Source organism: Bidens hawaiensis, unplaced genomic scaffold (genome assembly GCF_021521415.1).
Source record: "Bidens hawaiensis isolate Kalapana, Puna unplaced genomic scaffold, B.hawaiensis_p1.1 tig00009662_1, whole genome shotgun sequence".
Classification (NCBI taxonomy): Eukaryota; Viridiplantae; Streptophyta; class Magnoliopsida; order Asterales; family Asteraceae; genus Bidens; species Bidens hawaiensis.
In genome coordinates, this window is record NW_027491725.1 from 778,916 (window position 1) to 797,176 (window position 18,261).

The 18,261-nt window shown below is 33.4% G+C and overlaps 1 protein-coding gene across 1 annotated transcript; it reads right to left on the reverse strand.

The window, feature by feature from the left end:
- Window positions 1-1,805: 1,805 nt before the first annotated feature.
- Window positions 1,806-6,133, reverse strand: LOC143533369 (L-ascorbate oxidase homolog). The gene is made up of 7 exons (XM_077028186.1): window positions 5,832-6,133; window positions 5,597-5,706; window positions 4,559-4,829; window positions 4,380-4,482; window positions 3,032-3,743; window positions 2,321-2,399; window positions 1,806-2,236 (listed from the first exon to the last, which is right to left on the reverse strand). Exons 1-7 carry the CDS (start codon window positions 5,958-5,960, stop codon window positions 2,018-2,020), a joined length of 1,623 nt encoding a protein of 540 aa, XP_076884301.1. The 5' UTR covers window positions 5,961-6,133; the 3' UTR covers window positions 1,806-2,017.
- Window positions 6,134-18,261: the final 12,128 nt, after the last annotated feature.

The window sequence follows — 18,261 nt, forward strand, 5'->3', positions numbered from 1 at the left end:
TTTGTTATTATGAAACACAGGAGAAAAAGTTGCTTTAATCACATATTTGAACAATTTGAGTTTTGTGTTTTATGTGTTATTTAGTCTAAACTGCTGCGATTTTAGATAGATCAAGCAGTTTTTATGTGTGAAGTGTAAGATGCATTAATGTTTATAATCGAAAAGAAAAAATCGTTCTAGATGATATGTAAGTGTTGACACTAAGCTTATAATGTTTATATTCAAAAGAAAAAAATTGGGACCTTTCTACAATAAAACAACGATGTCGAATCTTTTCAAAATTCAGGTGTTATACAAGAACATATTCGTAGTCCTTCGTAAGTACTTTAGCATATTCTTGACGGCAATCAGCTATGTAATGGTTTTCTCTATGATCTTGTTGATATTTTATTGGCATGCTTAATGCATATGGCACATTATGTATCGTGCAAAATATGATATACATTATAGATCCTATCAGGGGCTGCTCCATGCAAGGGCGACCGGGACTCCCGACCTGGGTACGTTGAATCCTCACGATCGACTCTGGGTCAAATCATTGCGGCACTCTCCATTTTAGGACTCTTAAGATTAATGAAGGATACTACCATTTTCGATGGGCAAGAAACCACACTTGAAATCTTGCATTATAACATTGAATAACTTTATCAGCATATGCAATTTGACTCGAGCTAATAAAATGATAAAAGTCAATTTGTTTATCGCAAGTATAATTTTTTGGGCTCAAATCACATAATAAAATGATAAAAGGCATATTTTCAGGGCCAATTTTAATTTTGAGAAATTGCTCTATCACATTCATAATTTCTAATTTTACAAATTTAAACTCATTAACAAATGTGTCTTTGAAAATAGAGGGACTTCAGAGTCCGTGCATAATTGCCACTTTTGTTACAAATTTATTTAAAATCATATATATAAAGATTTTTAAAAACCCAAAAACCGAGTTTATGATTTTTTTGGTTAGTTTTGTTAATTTGTTTATAATAAGTATTTTTTTTCCTTGATAGTCAACAAATTGTTTTGAAACCACAATAACTCTCTTTACAAATTTAGAATGTGAAATAACAAATGAAAACTGATCAGGCTCTAATTGACTATTTGCTAGAATGTAGAATGTCACTAACCAATAAACTCAACATCTAACCTTATTCTTATACAAGAAACTCTATTTACGAAAAGTGTTTTAAAGAAGCAAATATCTAAACAGAGGGTAACCGAAAACCGGGTACTAAAAAGATAGAAAAATCAATCTTCATACAGCTGAATGCAGCCAAACAATAATACTATTCAAGCGATGTAGTGGATGTACGTGACTAAAGAGAATTAGATCAAGAGAGAGCTCATCGAACCATAGTAGTTGCACATCTTTCCTTTTATAAACATAACATCACTCATGACTAAGAAAGCCATTCAACTTTACTTCACATCCTTTGATGTATCAAGTTATATGACAATATCAAAACACCTTTGTTGAAGCTCAAGCTTTGTTGCATTATATGGGTTCTTAGATAATATAGTGGTTTAAAGGCGTAAACTGAATTTCTTGGTTTAAAATGAAGAAAATGGGCTTTTAACGTCTCTTTAGACATAAATTAGTTGTTAAATTTAATTTAAAGGGTACATGACTTGGTCCGCTATGCTCACACTAACTGTTTACGACTTAGATATCGTTGATGTTGTACGTTGAGGTGTCATTGTTATAGGTAAGTCGGAAATGAAACATGAAAGGAGCTGTGAGTGGCGTACCACACACCCACAGCGTATAATATGCTGAGTTCAAGGTCTATACTAAATCTGAATACCCGTCTACGAAAGTTTGGATTCATTTGCCTAGACCATGGAAGAATTTATAATAATTTCTTGCACAAGTTCCTTAATACATAAATAAAACATTAAGGCAATCACAAATTACAGAATTACAAACCTAAATAATGATATCAAGAAAATTTATCGAAAATCTCAAATATAGAACCAGTCACCCTTTCGTGACGATTCATACTCCGTGCCCCAATGTTTATAGGGGCCTAGTCTTGCGGCCAGTTGCCTGGCCGCAAGCATTAGTAATAGCATTCTTCGGGATCGGGTACTCATCTCTCCACGAATTTACTGGAGAGTAAACCCGAAGGTAAAATTGTTGACCTAAGTATTGTCGAGCCCAATTTTGAGAACGTACATTCCACATCCCCACATTGTCTAATGGTACATACAATGCGGTCCAAGATTTCGGATATACCTATACGATTATAACACAAAATCATTTTATTAAAAACTATTGGTTAATCGTATTATAAAAATCGACTTATAAAATATATGGTACCTGGACAGTAGATCGTGAAATGCCGTCTCTTAAATTGTAACGTGTTCGGCTAGCAGCGGACCACTGCCCTCCATCCATCCTAAACATGTAACCGAATGTTTAGTAGGGGTTGCAATTAACAACACGACACGAAAATTATCAGCTTTTGGCTTATCAATTCAACTTACTTAATGAAACATGTCATGTTTGAGTTGACATGTTTGACCAAACGGAACGTGTTCGATTGATTAAATTAACCGTGTATAATTCAACATGCCAACCATGACCCATGTTATAAACTGGTCGTGTTCGAGTTGACCTGTTTAACCAAGTAAATTGTGTTCGTTTGACCCGTTTAACCCGTTTAATTCAGCAAGACGATCTCTAACACAATAACACGTTTAACAAACAGGTCATGTTTCAAGGTGACCTGTTTAACCAAATGGATCGTGTTCAGTTGACTAGTTTAACCCATTTCATTAAACAGGTAAACCAACTAACCCATTTAATAAATCGGGTTTGGGTTGACTATTTTTAACCCGTTTTATTAAATGCATCGACCCACTACACTGTTTAACTCATTTATTACAACCCAATTAACATATTTACAACTTGGTTACAACCCGTCAACCCAATTGACACTAAAGGAAATATGAGTCATGTTCGGGTTGAACAGTTCAACCCATTAAACTGCTCACTCAAGACCTGTCAAACTAACAAATTTAAGCTTACCCGACGACAAAGAAGAAGTGTCCATCAATGTGCCATGACTGCACGGTATCTTCCGAATTCTCAAACACAATCTCAGCAAACCCTCTAAAATCAGCAGCCATAACCGAAGTCTGAAGGTACCCACCACCGCCAGTGGGACTATCAGGAATCGACCCAAGCGAAAACACACCCGAAATCTTAAAATAATCCGCAATCTTCAAAGGCGTATCCGCCGGCATAAACGACACACTGTTCACCGCATACCGCTGCTTTCCATTAATAACCGGGGCCGAGTTAGCAAGCCTAATGGTCCTAGTAAAGTTAACCATCCCATAATGATAAGAACCTTGCGGGTTGGGCCTGGGACCACTTGCAGTCAAGTTTTGTCTAACTGATCGTGCTTGGTTTAAAGACCAGTCGATTTGGATGGTGGGCCCACCAGGTGGTGGGGCCGGGAAAGTTCCCGGGGAGTTGGAGTAACGAAGAAAGGAGGTTGCGGTGAGGACTTGCGAGGTGAATCGGGTTGAGACGACGATGTAGTAGTTTTGTGGCGGTTGATCGGCTGTTACTAAAACGGAGTATGACTGACCGAGATGGATGTCGAGTGAGGAGTAAGTGTTTTGAAGAGTGTGAGTTCCTTCAACTTCTACAAGCAGCATTTTATGGCCCTGGATTCTGAAATTGATTGATGTTGTTAGCCCCACGTTTGAGATTCTGAATCTGTATGTTTTCCCTGGAATCAAAGTTTCAAAATTAATCGGACTTGGGTCATGTAAACGAACCAAACGAACCGTTTTTTAACTTTAGTCGAACAAATGCTTGAACACGAATTGTCTGTGTTTGTATCCGTATTCGTTTGCTAATAGTAGAAACAAGCCATTCACAAATGTAAGCTAACACAAACGAACGAACAAATATAATTGAGCACATATGAATAAACATAACTGAGTGAGCACCAAGCAAAAGTAAACGTGAACATCAATCTGTTTTGACGTAAAAAATTAATAAAACTGGAGAAAATTATAATTCGTGGTATTTTAATATTATAAAACTAGACTAATTGTCACGGGCCTAAAAATAAATAAAACTGTAATGTTGTGATTTAACTTTAAAAACTAGAATAAACTTTATGAGCCTAAAACATTTAAATGAGTACATGAAAATAACGTAAATAAACGAACTTAAACAAGTATAAACAAACAAACATAAATTAACATAAATTTAAATGAACGAACACATCACGTGTTCACGTTCATTTGCTTAACTACATTAATGGAAAATTTGTTAATTTTTGTTCATTTATTAAATAAAAGAACTTAGCCACAAATAATTCACTAAACATTCGGTTCGTTTACAGGAAGATGGTTACCTTGATCAACGTTGAATGTATATCCGTTCGATCCAAGGCCATTGATGAGAAGACCGTCAGGAAAAGGAAGATCATGGCCGCCGTCTAAGATCGCTTTCAAATCCTAAACAATTCAACAAACAACATCAAAATTATACTTACATGTTGGTATGATATAATAACAATAACAAGGCACTTACGGTATGATTTTGCTTGAACCAGTCACCCGCAAGAATGGTGTAGTCTCCAGCGGGTGGAGGAAACGGGACGGGGATCATGGGACGGCTGGAGATGGTAATGCCTCCATAACCACCAGCAGCCCGGTGAAATGCAAGTGATGGGAAGTAAAAGAAGCTTCCGATTTGATCCTTGAACTGAAGAATGTATGTGAAGTTTTGACCAGGTGGAATGGGACAATTCGTGCCATAAACACCATCTTGCCATGAGTTTCTTCTTTGTTGTATCCCATTCCTGATTCATCATCATGTGGTTTCCATTAGTGCATTTTAGCAAATGGATCGCGACTTACTTTTGATCGGCTCGCTAAAAGTTAAATCAAGTCCAGCTTAAACCAGCTCGAGACTAAAAGCAAGTTGAGTTCGAGCTCTCAAACCAACTCATGAGACTAAACGTATTATTTATATGGTTATTATTTAGTTAATTTGAAATACATTTGCTATATAAAATGTATTAGAAAAATTAAGAAAGTTTTTGTATAAAAAGTTTATAAATAAATATCTAAGAAAATTTATTAAAAATGTATATAAATTATCAATCAAGTATAAATCACAGCGTTCACTTAACACGGTTATGTATAAATTACTTTTTCCGTTTACTTTTTTCATTTAATAAATAACTTTGTCTCCCGTTTCTACTTCGTAAGTTCTAAATTTTTATTCGTAACAGCTACTTTTTCCGTTTCTTTTGTTTTCTGTTTCTCTTTGTTAATTTCTAAATCTTTGTTACCAACTATTTAATATTTAATATATTATTATTTTCCAACACGTTGGTGTCTAACCTAGTAACTAATAAACTAGACCAGTCCACGTCGCAACTAAATTCGAAAACTACAATCTCGAGTTTTAAAAATAGAGCTCGAAACAAACCACAAGTCGAGCTCATACTTTTGTAAGTTAAACAAGTAAAGCTCAGGCTCGGCTTACACCAACAAACCCACCCAAATCACCAGATTTCAAAATTTAAAACCAAACACAAACAAGAAGTTAACAAGAACTAACCATGTCATGAGGAATGGTTCATCCAAGCTATTGTATATACTAACAATAATATTATCATTAGTCACTGAATCAATTTGAGGCCCCGGAAACTGACCATTGATCAATATCCCCTGTAACCAAAGTGTACATATTCAAAATCTTTACCAGATCCACATTAACATCATAATATAAAACAAATAATATATATAAAGTACAAAAATTACATAAAACCAAATAAAGTACAAAAGTTACACACCTGCTGTTTGACTCCAAGAGGGTAGATGTCACCATAAGTCACATTCCAGTTAAAGAATCTATAAGGGTCTTCTCCATTAATAATATTTGTCACTAACATGAACACAAATATTATTAATGTTGTCTTCATTTTGTTTACCCAAAAGAATGGGGTAAACCTGTGTTAGAGGTTTTGTTTGGGCTTTAATGGTGGTGAAGAATGGGTTCAAAAAAGATAAAAATGGTGATGGAGATATATACAACAAAAGATATAAAGCCAGATCAGACTTTCAGATCTGGTTACAGAAGATGCTTTCCCGCAACTTGTAACTATGGTTGTGTCCCACACTCGTCACTCCCATTAAATAATGTTTTGTTTTGGCAGTATTGAAATATATAGTAATTATATTATATTCTATACCAAGGTTACGCCATATCTTTAATAGTACTTGCTCACAAATAGGTTGGCTTGTTTACACCCGTGACGTTAAGTTAATACGATGCTTGTTGAATGGCTTGTAGGCTTATATTTGGACTGACTAGATAGAGACGTGTGGATTGAAATGGGAAAACTTATAAAGGGTGTCACGTTTGCCAAAATGAGAGTTACGGAGTCCATTGTAATGGACGAAAATGTCACGTGTCAAACAACATAAGCGCTTTTTCTCAACGTCATACCAAAATTTCATAATCGTGAACCTGGTTTTGGACGTGACCGTTATTTTGTCAATTTTAGTAGTTTGGTTTACTTCGTCTATTTAAAACACAAAAATCTTTGATTTGATTTATTTACTGGTTAATTTGATTATTAGTAAACTTTTAGTTCTCCAAATTTGAATATACCTATTAAAGATGTCAATATTTAATAGTTAGAATGTCCAAAAATGATACAATAAAAAGAGACATTTAATATCCAAAAATGTGATCATTTAAAGGAAGTTTATTACTCTTATACGTATTTCATGATACTCTTACTCACAAAGGCTGGTGTTATACCTTTCCCACAAGCGACGTAGGGTTGCTTTGCACAATCTGTCGCAAACATAAGCGTCGTGCGGCACCCAAAAAACTCATCCCTATTGGGATAGTGGTACCGCAGGACACACCCCTCCACCCCGTGGGCCTGTTGCTCTTTTCTTCATGAAGTTATATGTTGTGCAATGACGGTTGTACCATGAATATTATTTACACCAAATCACCATAACATAGATAAAAAGATACTCTTGAAGATAAGGCAAAAGATGGTGATGTAACTTGTTCATGGTACATCTATATACTATATTTCTATACAATATATATAAGGCTATGTGTAGTAGATGAGCTATAAAATAGGATGATTTGTGACATTTGGCGGCCAGCAAATGATTTAATTGAAATTGTTTTATATTTCAATGTTGCTTCTTGTTTTCAGGCATCAGTTAAGTAAATGACATTATTTACACGTACGAAAACGTATGTCATGCACACGTAACACGTGTAACCCAACCGATTACGTGTTCGATGTTTTGTTTGTGCACGTACTATGTCGTATCACGCGGACACCCGTTTAATAATAATGAAGAAGAAGAATTGGATCAAAGTTGGTTTATATTAAATTTGGCGGGATTTGTATAAAATTTAATAAGTTGAATAAATAAATGAGTGCGGGCAAGTTGTATGTGGCAGCTGTATACTCCTACTCATCAACGACGTGACTTCTCTCCGGTATTTGCGCAGTGTGTGATTGATTTACGGGTTTAATTTGGTTGTATCTTCTTTCTAACGCGTTTTTATTTTTGATTTTACACTTGTTTTTACTCCATCTTTTTTAAATGTTTTATTATAAGAATATTAGTTTTTATCCCCCGTATTACAGGGGTTGTTTTATATTGTTTATTCTAATATTTATTTATTTTTTGAATTTATATTTTTTCATTGTATGAAAGTTGATAATATAAATATGGTTTGATAGTAAATTGTTTCACAAATAAATGGGATATTATAACCCGGTTTAAAAGCTATATGGTTTGATGAGACCCAAGACCCGTTTATTTTTTTACTATAAAATTGGTTTTTTAATTATAATTAATATTTATGAAAGTTAATAATATACTTATGGTTTGATGAGACTCAAGACCCGTTTATTTTTTTTTACTATCAAATTGGTTTTTTAATTTAAATAATATATATATATATATATATATATATATATATCTTTTTTAAAATAAATAAGATATTAATTTTTATTATATCCTATTTTATAGGATTTTTACATCAATAAATTGGTGAGAATAATTTTTAATTTAATAAGATGTTATAACCCGTTTAAAGAATATATGGGTTTGGTAAGACCCATACCCATGAATTCGGGTCAAATGAATCAGAAGCCTCCATTTAAAAAATCAAGCAAATCTAGTGACTCCAAAAAAAGGGGGAGCGACCACATCGCAACACGTAGGATTTTTATATTTTCGTTTATATATATTATAGATAATTATAATTTAACAAAGTATTAATATTACGGAGAAGTTAACTAAGGAAAAGTTAAAATATAAATGAATATAAAAATAAGAAGCGTGAGAATAATTTGGGATTACAAAAAACCTTTTAAAAATTTATGTGAAATAAATAAATAAATCAATCAATCAATCATGCCCAGTAAAATCCCACCGACAGCAAAGCTATAAGTAGGGTCTGGGGAGGGTGGGATGTAGGCACACCGTACCTCTATCCAAAGGAATAAAGAGGCTATGTGAAATAAATCATAAACTCAAAACATAAAAAGATAAAATTTTAAAAATTAATATGTTTACCCCATCATTCCCGTTTAAAAAAAGCGACGAAAAACACAATGACGAAAATAAAAAAAAAACACGATGATAACTAAAAAAATACACAATAGATCGCAAAATATAACATAATGTCGAATAATATATAACACGATGTTGAGTAATATAACACAATATCAAGGAAAAATGACACAATGTCAAGAAAAAAGATACAATTAATGACGAAAATATACACAAAACACAATGATAAGCAAAAAGTCGTAATAATATTTTTCACTCAACATTGTGTCTTTTTTTTTTCTTTTAGAACTAGGAAGATAGTGGAATCATTTTTCTATGTTTTTTTTTATTTTCTTTGTTTTTTATTAAATTTTAAGTTATGATTTTTTTATTACTTTTTTTTTGTGTGACTATAAATTTTCTCATCCTTCTCATTTTTGTCTCCATTTATATAATAATTTGACCCTAGTTACCTATATATTTTTTCTATACAAGTATCTAAGATCCTTTGAAAGTCATTTTCAATATGGAGTAGTGGCAGGAAGCATTGTTTTTTTTAACAGAGACCTAAGTTTAATACTCACAACAGTTTAAGGGGTGCATGGGTGGCTTAATGAAGGAAGACTGAGATCCTCGTGATCTCTAGTTCGATATTGAGGGCGTCTGAGTTTTCCTTGTAATTGGAGATAACTTGGAGACACTTAAGGGCTCCGTATGGCTGGGTTGGGCCAGCTGGCAGTGGCATTTTGCCATTGGGTTGCCATGTACGGAGTACTTTCGCATTTTGTGTTTGTTGGCCGGTTAAAAAATATATTTCCTTTAAGAAGATTATAATAGGGAAAGTTAATGTATAAATGAAATTAACGTGATAATTGTGAGAATTAAGTAGAGTACTTATATAGTACTCTACTTGTATATATAAGTACTCTACTTGATTTCACAATTAGCATGTTAATTTTATTCGAATTTGATGCAAACCTATGATTTATAAATTTTGATATAAATACATAGTAAATTATAAGTGAAAAAAAAAATATAAAGGCTAAATTTGTAATAGCTTCTTTGACATCCGTTTTTTAGACGATTTATGGATAAAACTCATAAAAGAGAGACGTGGATGAAAATATGGTAAGGGGAATTTGAGTGTTTTTGGTTATGAGAATTCGAGCAAGTATCCGTATTTACTAGTTTTTAGAGTTTATATTTATCGATACTATAAAAACATTTTGTAACCTATGCGATATTCTTAGGTGTGTTTAGACTTTGATAGAGCATTTAAATTGAAGTCTCTAATCATAAGTTCTATATAATATTAAAGAAAATATAGAAAAACAACAAAAACATCACTATATTGAAATATATATAAAAGAAATAAAAAAAAGTAAAAATAAAGTCTACTTCTATATTTAGATTAGACTATTAGGTATGGATGTCATTTTGCTTCCTACTTTATAGTGTCATGTTAACGCCACTTCAAACACACTTCACTCCACTTTCTTTCACAATACTATGGAAATGGTATCAATTCACCACTTCACTCATTTTTTTAATAAAATAATAATATGTATATTACAATAATTTAATTTATAACTAAAATTAATTTAATATAACAAAAATTAAAACTTAAATAAAATAAAGTTACATTCATTGAGAAAAATAACAAGAAATAAAAATTACTTAATTCAAAACGTAAAATAAGGAAAACAAAACACAACTAAACATATTTATTGGCGATTTGAGCTTGCAACGCCTCTAATGCTCGTTTAAGCTTTTCGTCAGTGACGTCAATGTTAGTTTGGAGGATTTTAAAGTCCTCTCTCATCGCCGCCTCCTCTTCCCGCTTCCTCACCTCCTCCATCATTTGTTCTTTCATTTTGAGTTTCTGCTCTTCATTTTATGTATAGTTGGTGTTAAACGCATCTAACTTGTTTGAAAACGATTCCAATCTATCTGCCGTAAAATTCGGTGACGAGCTTCCGGGCGCTCGTTTGCTTTTGTCCCACCCGGGAGGGCGGATAGGTTCATTTATGTCTAGGATGTCATCAACATCATCCATGTTGAGATCTTGTTGACAATGAGCGTCAGAATCGATAGAGACGAAATCACTGTATTCAGATGTCTTTGGGCGTTTCGAACCGCCAATAACACCACCACCATTAATATACTTAGCCACGCTGGGCACCGCTCTCCGTTTCGGTTTATCCTTTACAACGAGCCAAAATGAATAGTGAGTAAATTTTGCTCCCTCAATGCTTAAGTATCTCTCTTGCGCTTTCGTCATAATATTGTCATCGCTCCAACCGATTTTGGGGTTCTTGCGAAGGTTGGTATAGATACTGGTAAACCGAGCAGCTCGTCTACTCAATTCACGCCACTTTGTATTGATTTGATGAACAGTTCAATATTCTTCACGGTTTTGAACTTCATGAAACCGTTTAGTGACGTTTTTGTAAAAAGCAGTTCGTTTTCGCGAGTTACCGATAACCTACACAAACAATGTATGTTTATGGTTTGTTTAGATTTGTAAAGTTATTAATAGGATAAAAATAAACTTACCGAGTCCTCCGAAACGTTGACCCACGCTTTTGCTAATGCTTCTTCCACCGATGTAGTCCAATGTTGACTCACGGTCGAGCCGGATCCTTCAGGTGCATCTTATTTTTGGTTTTTTTGGTGGTTTTTCATTTAGTAACTTCAGATGGTTGTGTGTAGGGTATCGGTTGAGTGTCGGGTATCGGTTGGGAGTCGGGTATCGGTTGAGAGTCGGGCATCGATTGATAATCAGGAAACTCGCTTGCACCGGGCATCGACAAGATAATCAATCTCAAAAGAAGAATCAGTTGCTACCCCGCTATCAATGTCATTGAATAATGGTGACCGTTCCAAAACATTTAAGTCGTTATTTGAACCCGCAACACCAATATTCGCATGCCATATCCACAGATCTTGTGAAGCTACTGCTTCCAAAGCCACTGTTGGATGACGATGATCACCTCTCATGTACTGACCTCTCCAAGCAGTTGGACAATTAAACCACTCACATTGCATACAATCAAGCTACCAAGAATTCTCGGGAAACCATGTTTAGATTCATGTGCTTCGTATAATTGTTGAATGTCATTCAAATTGGGTTTCCTAAGATATTTGTTCCCATAAATCTTGATGACACACTTACAAAATTTGTACATGCTTTCTCGTGCTGTTCTCTCGGACATTCTCAAATATTCGTCCCAAGCGTCGGATGTTGTCCCGTACCCCATTTGATGTAGTGCAGCAATGCATTTTTGGTAGGTTGTAAAACCTCAACGTCCTCTCGCATCCGTTGATTGTCTAAAAAACGGGTGGTACGATTCTAAATCTTTAGCTATCTTTATGAATAGTTCTTTGCTCAAACGAAAACGTCTCTTGAACATTTTTTCATCATATACCGGATTGTCGTCAAAGTAATAAGCTACTAGGCGCTCATGACCCGCTTCACGGTCTATGTTCGAAGCAGCTCTTTTTGTTTTCGGTGTCGAATTTTCGCCATCGTCGGTTACAGTAGCGGCTGCAGCAGATACGATCGTGTGAATAAAAAGCGGAACGACCGAACTCGACTCGTCATCAGATGAAAAATTCATCTTAATTTAGAGAGGTTTGTAAGTTTTTGATATGAAACAAGGGAGAAGGATGGGGTTTATTTATATGGTTTTGTAACTTTTGTTAATATATCTTATTTAAAAAAAATGAAAAGAAAAAACAAAATAAAAAACAACCGTTGTCAAACGGTTATGAATAAAAAACTTTTATTCTTCTTCTTGGAATAAGTCAATATGGTTGTGACGATTAAATAAATATTATTTCTCCTCATATTTGGTCGGCAAAATAATCGGCAATTTAGCATCCAAAAATCCACCGCCTAAGGTGCCGATTTCAGGGGTGGAGATTACCGGCGGCACCACTTGCCATGTCAACATTTTTATTGGCATAATGGCATCCATACCTCATACCCTTATTATGTTCAACTCTTTATATTCTGATGTGGATTATACATTAAAAGTTTCCAAGTATGATAAAAAAAGGAGACAGAGAGTTCGATGTGGAATGTTATTAAAAAGTAAACAAGGTTGAAAGAAGGTAAGTTTTCTAGTTAAGTTATAGAATTAAAGATTGAGGCTTCAATATGGATGCTCTTAGAAACTGTTTGTGAAAGTATATTTTAGTTAAGTACACTTTGTTAAGTTTAATGGATGGTCAAATGGTACCAATATTAAGCTTTTAAGAAAATCGCAATTAGGAAATTATAGATAAGTTTGCCTGTCAAAGTTACCACTTAAAACTTTAGCCTTATAAGTTTCACGCGTTTATACTTCTGACACAAGACTTTAGCATTTCAACTTTTTTCACAAAACTTAATTTTGATGGTATCGTAACGAGCCGATCCCAAACAAACTAAGTTACCGCCATGTCCCTGCCGCAACATGCCGGCTTAAATCATCTTTAGAGAGAGTTTGGATTTAATCGGGTTTTCTGGCAATATAACTGGTGCATGCATTAAGGTTCGTTTGTAAATCAAGTCCGTGCCGTCGCAACAAGCAGATTTTTCAACTCGTTCTATTTTATTATACAAATGAAGATCATAACATCTTAGGATTCGAGAAAAATATGAAATTAAAAACTTACAAAATAGGAGTAACTGGTAAGGATCTGGCATCATCATCAATTATTCAATTATTAAATCTGGATGCAAATCTATGTTCTCCTTTAAATTATTGTTTCTATCTTTTTTATTTAAAGATAAAGACACAGCGGTTCTTCCGTGTGGACCCGTGGACTGATTGTGGACCTATTTCAATTCAACTTATCTCCGGGTTTCAATATCCTCTTTGTTCAATCAAAACTTAAAACCCATAATATAATATAATATAATACAATACAAAATGTTAATTAATTTCATATTTTAATCCACGGTATCAGTGTCTCACGATGTGTAATTTCCCGAGCTCAAGTAAGCTCGAGTGAGTTGTTTAACTTACGGTAGCTTGAGTTCAGGCTTGACTTGAAACTCGATGTGTTTTGTTATTTATTAAATATAGTGAAGTTCGTTGCTCAAGCTCGTTTGTTCAACAAGTTTGCTTTATGTTTGAGCTCATTTAATCTTGTCTTTAATCGGGTTTTGAGGAGCTAATCTCAAATAGATCTTTAATAACGAACTGGTTCATTTACATAATCGGTATTAGGTAATTAAATAGTCAAAAAGGTAATTGAATCAATACAAGTTACACATTTGTATAGGATCCACAACTAACATTGAAAAAATATATTGTTATTTTAATAATAGTTTACAATATTTTTTTATTTTTTTAAAACGACTAAATAATTGATACTGTGGGATTTGAACCACTTTACTACACCACCAAAATGAGAATGACGGACTATAATAATACTAGCTTTTGAACCAATGTATTACACGAGATTTGTCATATTATAAAAATAAATAAAATCCGTTATTTCAATTGTGATTTTCAAAATACTTATGAATTAATTTAATGTAGACTTAATGAAAAAAACAAATGGGGTAAAACAAAATTACTAAAATAACATTATGTTAAAAACGTTAAGTGTTGATTTGGAAGAAATAAAAAAAATGTACTAAAGTTGCATAGTTGATCAAATATCGGGTATTAAAATAACACTTAATTCAATAATGAATAAAATTCACACTATGTTATAACCCAATTGATAAAATGATTCTGACCCATGACTCATGAATAACTAAAATGAATGAGATGAGAAATTAAGAATTAGAAGAAATGTAGATTTGACACATAAGCTTCAACATTTACTTATTAGTATAGTAAGATAAGATAAGATTCAACGTATTATTGATTAACATAATTTTTCTTAAAAAAATGAAATTATTAACTCTTTAATTCTGACCAGGTCCATTAATTTTGATCAATTTAACCGCATAACTAGCCTTTTGTGGACTCCATCTATTTTCTAATGTTACATTTGACTTGGTTCTTCTATGGTTAAACCAATAAACCTTAATTCAATTACGGATTCAAGTGTTCATATACCTAATCTACGAGACTCAACCATGTGAGCCAACAAACCACGTTGATCATCCCTATAAAAATTTTGAAATTTTAAATTGATAATAATTCACGTGCCACCGACACTTCGATGCCATAAGTTGTTGGTTTTCTAATACCACCCCATATATAATATATATAATGTTTTGGTTTCTTATCTTACAAAATTCAATTGTTTATAAAAATATCTAGTTAAGTCGTCTAATCACTATAATTCTTGTGACCTAGAGGTAACATTCAACACCACTAGTATCTACTATCTACCAACCACATTTTACACCACTAGTCATTCGCTTATGAATTTACTTGTAACCATCTTTAACTTCAAAGATATTCTTTTTAAAATTTAAAGTATGTGATTTGGATATTAATTGAAATACGATTCCAAACTATACATATAAAAAAAGGAGTGAGTGATCTATGTTGGAGTTTGAATAGATGTTTTATGTTTTTCAAGTAGTGGAGACAGTATGCATACAACGGCTTCAAGCACTTGTAAAATCTCCTCTAATGATCAATTCCATGTGTGAGTTAGGGACGAAAAGTATAACCAACATAAGGTAGTTTTCTTGTGACGTGTTTAGATAACGAGTTAATGAAGTAGGTGAAACCAACAAGCCTCGCTTGACAAATAGTCACACTGAACAATCAATAATTTCAAGTGGTGCTCGCCTTCAAATCTGATGTGTGGGTAAAAGAATGTGTATTAAGTGTTTAATTTCGTGTATGTTAAGTGTTTTTATATATCGAACACGAGTACTTTGAGTGTTTTTGTGTTTACAGGTGTGCGGAGCTTAACAGAGCTTATTTGGAACTAATTTGGAGTGTTTAAGGAAAGAGGAATCGAGACTATACGAAGAGAGGTGATCGGGAGCATAATCGGGTGATCAAGAATCAAAATAAACGAGAAAATGGAAGTTTGGAGTAGGGCAAGCCGTAGCCTACGGCCTGATGTGTGGTGTAAGGCAGACAAGAGAAACCATGGCCTACGGCCCAGCCGTAGCTTACGGCCAGGTTTGATGAAAATACGAATTTTTGTGATTTTCTTCCATATTTAAGATATAAAAACCCTAAGGTCGGATTTCATTCATGATCCATCAGTTTTGGGATCACCATAACACCTAATCACAAGATTCATCCATGCAATCCTTCTCCAACATCATAATCAAGAGAATGAAGATCGAGATGCAAGGCTAAAGGCTTCATAACCATCTCCGGGCGTAGGTTGAGTTGTATGTTATGTTTTTGATACTTTATACTTTAACTTTGGATTTGGATTTGATTAATCATTCGGTTGATCAATCCTTCATGCTTGTTTGTGTGCTTAAACAGATTTTATAGTAATTGATTGCTTAATCTTTTGTCAGTTAATCGATTTGTGGTCGTTAGCAATTAGGATTAAGCCCTTTCGTCATTGACCCGTTTATCATTAACCATATTATTGATTTTGTGTTTCAAAACTTAAAACCGATAATTAAATAGATTTTCATTAAGTTGTGTCAATTGTCAGGATTCAGTTCTGACGTTCAACATAGCCAATCGTTAAGTCTTTTGGTTTACATATTTTAACAAGAAATCGTCCAAAGAAGTTTATCAATTTTCTATGCTTCGAACACCGAACCCTGGAGTTTGGTTATTTTCATATTACTATTTTACAAACTACTTACTTAAACCGTTTGACATCGTCTATCCACTTTAGTTACTACATAATCAAATTTGAGTTTACTTGCCCTTTCCACTGATTCTATGTGGATTCGACACCTTACTTGCCTTTCCTAGTAAATATATTTTATAAATACTTTGATTGATCTTTCAACATCGATTAAAATCGAATCACCAAGAGAAGCTTGTAAGAATTAAGTAAAATAATAGTATTTTCCTTCTCACTTTGCTTGCATGCTAGCTCTTCTATGAAAAAATTGAATTTTTATGTGTAGTATAAGTCAATGTTTACTAGTTGTGACAACAAGCCAAAGGTTCTCCTATAATTAAGGGGACCTAAACCCTTTACTCTAGTAAAATTTGAATTGCTTGGATTTTACATAATCTTATGAAAAAAAAGTTGACTGAAAGTTGGTATTGCCCTCCCAAACTACTACTTGAATTAATTATTTGAACCAATGAAAATCACACGGGACACACTTTTTTTTTAATTTTTTATTAGTATAATTTTAAACATTATTTTAATTAATATAGTAAGTGAAATCAATGAAAGCCTTCTATCTACGTAACAGTGATGTTTCTGAGTGTTCTTTTCTTTTCAATGAAACAATTACCAATGTTCGTGGCTCGTAATAGAGTTGATGATAACGACGATTCTTGATTTAACCCATCCATCTCGCTTTGTAAATCAATTTTGAGAACCCAACTCTGGCCATATCAAATAAACCATATGAATGATATCGGTTTTCCCAAACAAGTTTAGTCAATCACGGTGTATGAAAGATGGCTAAAAGTCATAATACTATTCACACGTACAGCACAATATCATAATATTGTTTCCTCCAATTAATTGGTGAATTATTAATCTTCAACTGAAAACCATGGACCAATTACATGTAATGAAGACCTTTTTCTCTCCATTTTTATTTTAATAATATTCAATGGGTCACTGATGTGCTAAAAACAGTCAATAAATATTAACTAAATTAAACAAGTAATAAAAACAAGACCTAAGACTCAACTAAACAAAACACCGGCAAGTGAACCGGTCAATTGTACTAAGCTAAGTAAGTCCGGAATATTGAACCCACAGGACTCTATAAATTACGTTAATTAACTGATTAGACTCGACTTACGACACGACTATTTATTATTAATGTTTTAAGGGGGATTTTTAAACTAATAATAAACTAAGATTAAACTAAGAAAGCAAATAAACAAGTAAACGAGAAACAAGCAATTAATCACGAGATCGAAACCAATCAGAGAAGGAATCTACCTAGGTAAGAATCCCATGTATCAACAATCATCAAGCAATGGACAAATAACATGATCATGGAAAGTGATTTCTAAAACATATTCATCTAACAAAACCCTAAGGACCCTTGACTGAATCAAGTGAAATCCCAAAGAACAACTATTAGATTATTAAACAATCAGTATTATTGATTTCCGCAAAGTCATCAATTAGGGTTAATTAATAGTATCTATAGCAAGCAATCTTACGAAACACTAAACCTTAGATAACTTGATAAACTAACATGACATCATGAACATGGATCAACACAATAAGCAAGAATATTGTCACAATCTATCCTAGCATGTAATTGACCAAGACACACGAACAACTCCTCACCTTACAGCTATCGGAATTTAGCAAAACATTTAAAACCTTAACCAACTATCAACAAGCTTCTATAATCTAATAGGCCTATTCAACCATAATAATCAAAACACCAAGTAAAGATTAAACATGAACCCTAAGATCTAAAGAACACAATCAATAGAAAGCAAAATCCATGTGAAGCAATAGTTAATAATCAACCAAGATAATAAACACTTATACGCATCATGAAAGCAAAATCAAGTCTTTTACTATTAAATTAACGAAACCATAATCAAAACATTATCCAAAGCAAGAATCAAGTCTCAAACATGTTCATCG

What these genes read in the sequence shown, in the direction of transcription:
- LOC143533369 (XM_077028186.1), bottom strand. Translation starts at nt 5,960, where the DNA reads ATGAAGACAACATTAATAATATTTGTGTTCATGTTAGTGACAAATATT. An exon ending in GAACCATTCCTCATGACATG is followed by an intron (nt 4,830 to 5,596) that starts GTTAGTTCTTGT and finishes ATGATGAATCAG; the next exon opens with GAATGGGATACAACAAAGAA. An exon ending in TTTCACGATCTACTGTCCAG is followed by an intron (nt 2,237 to 2,320) that starts GTACCATATATT and finishes ATAATCGTATAG; the next exon opens with GTATATCCGAAATCTTGGAC.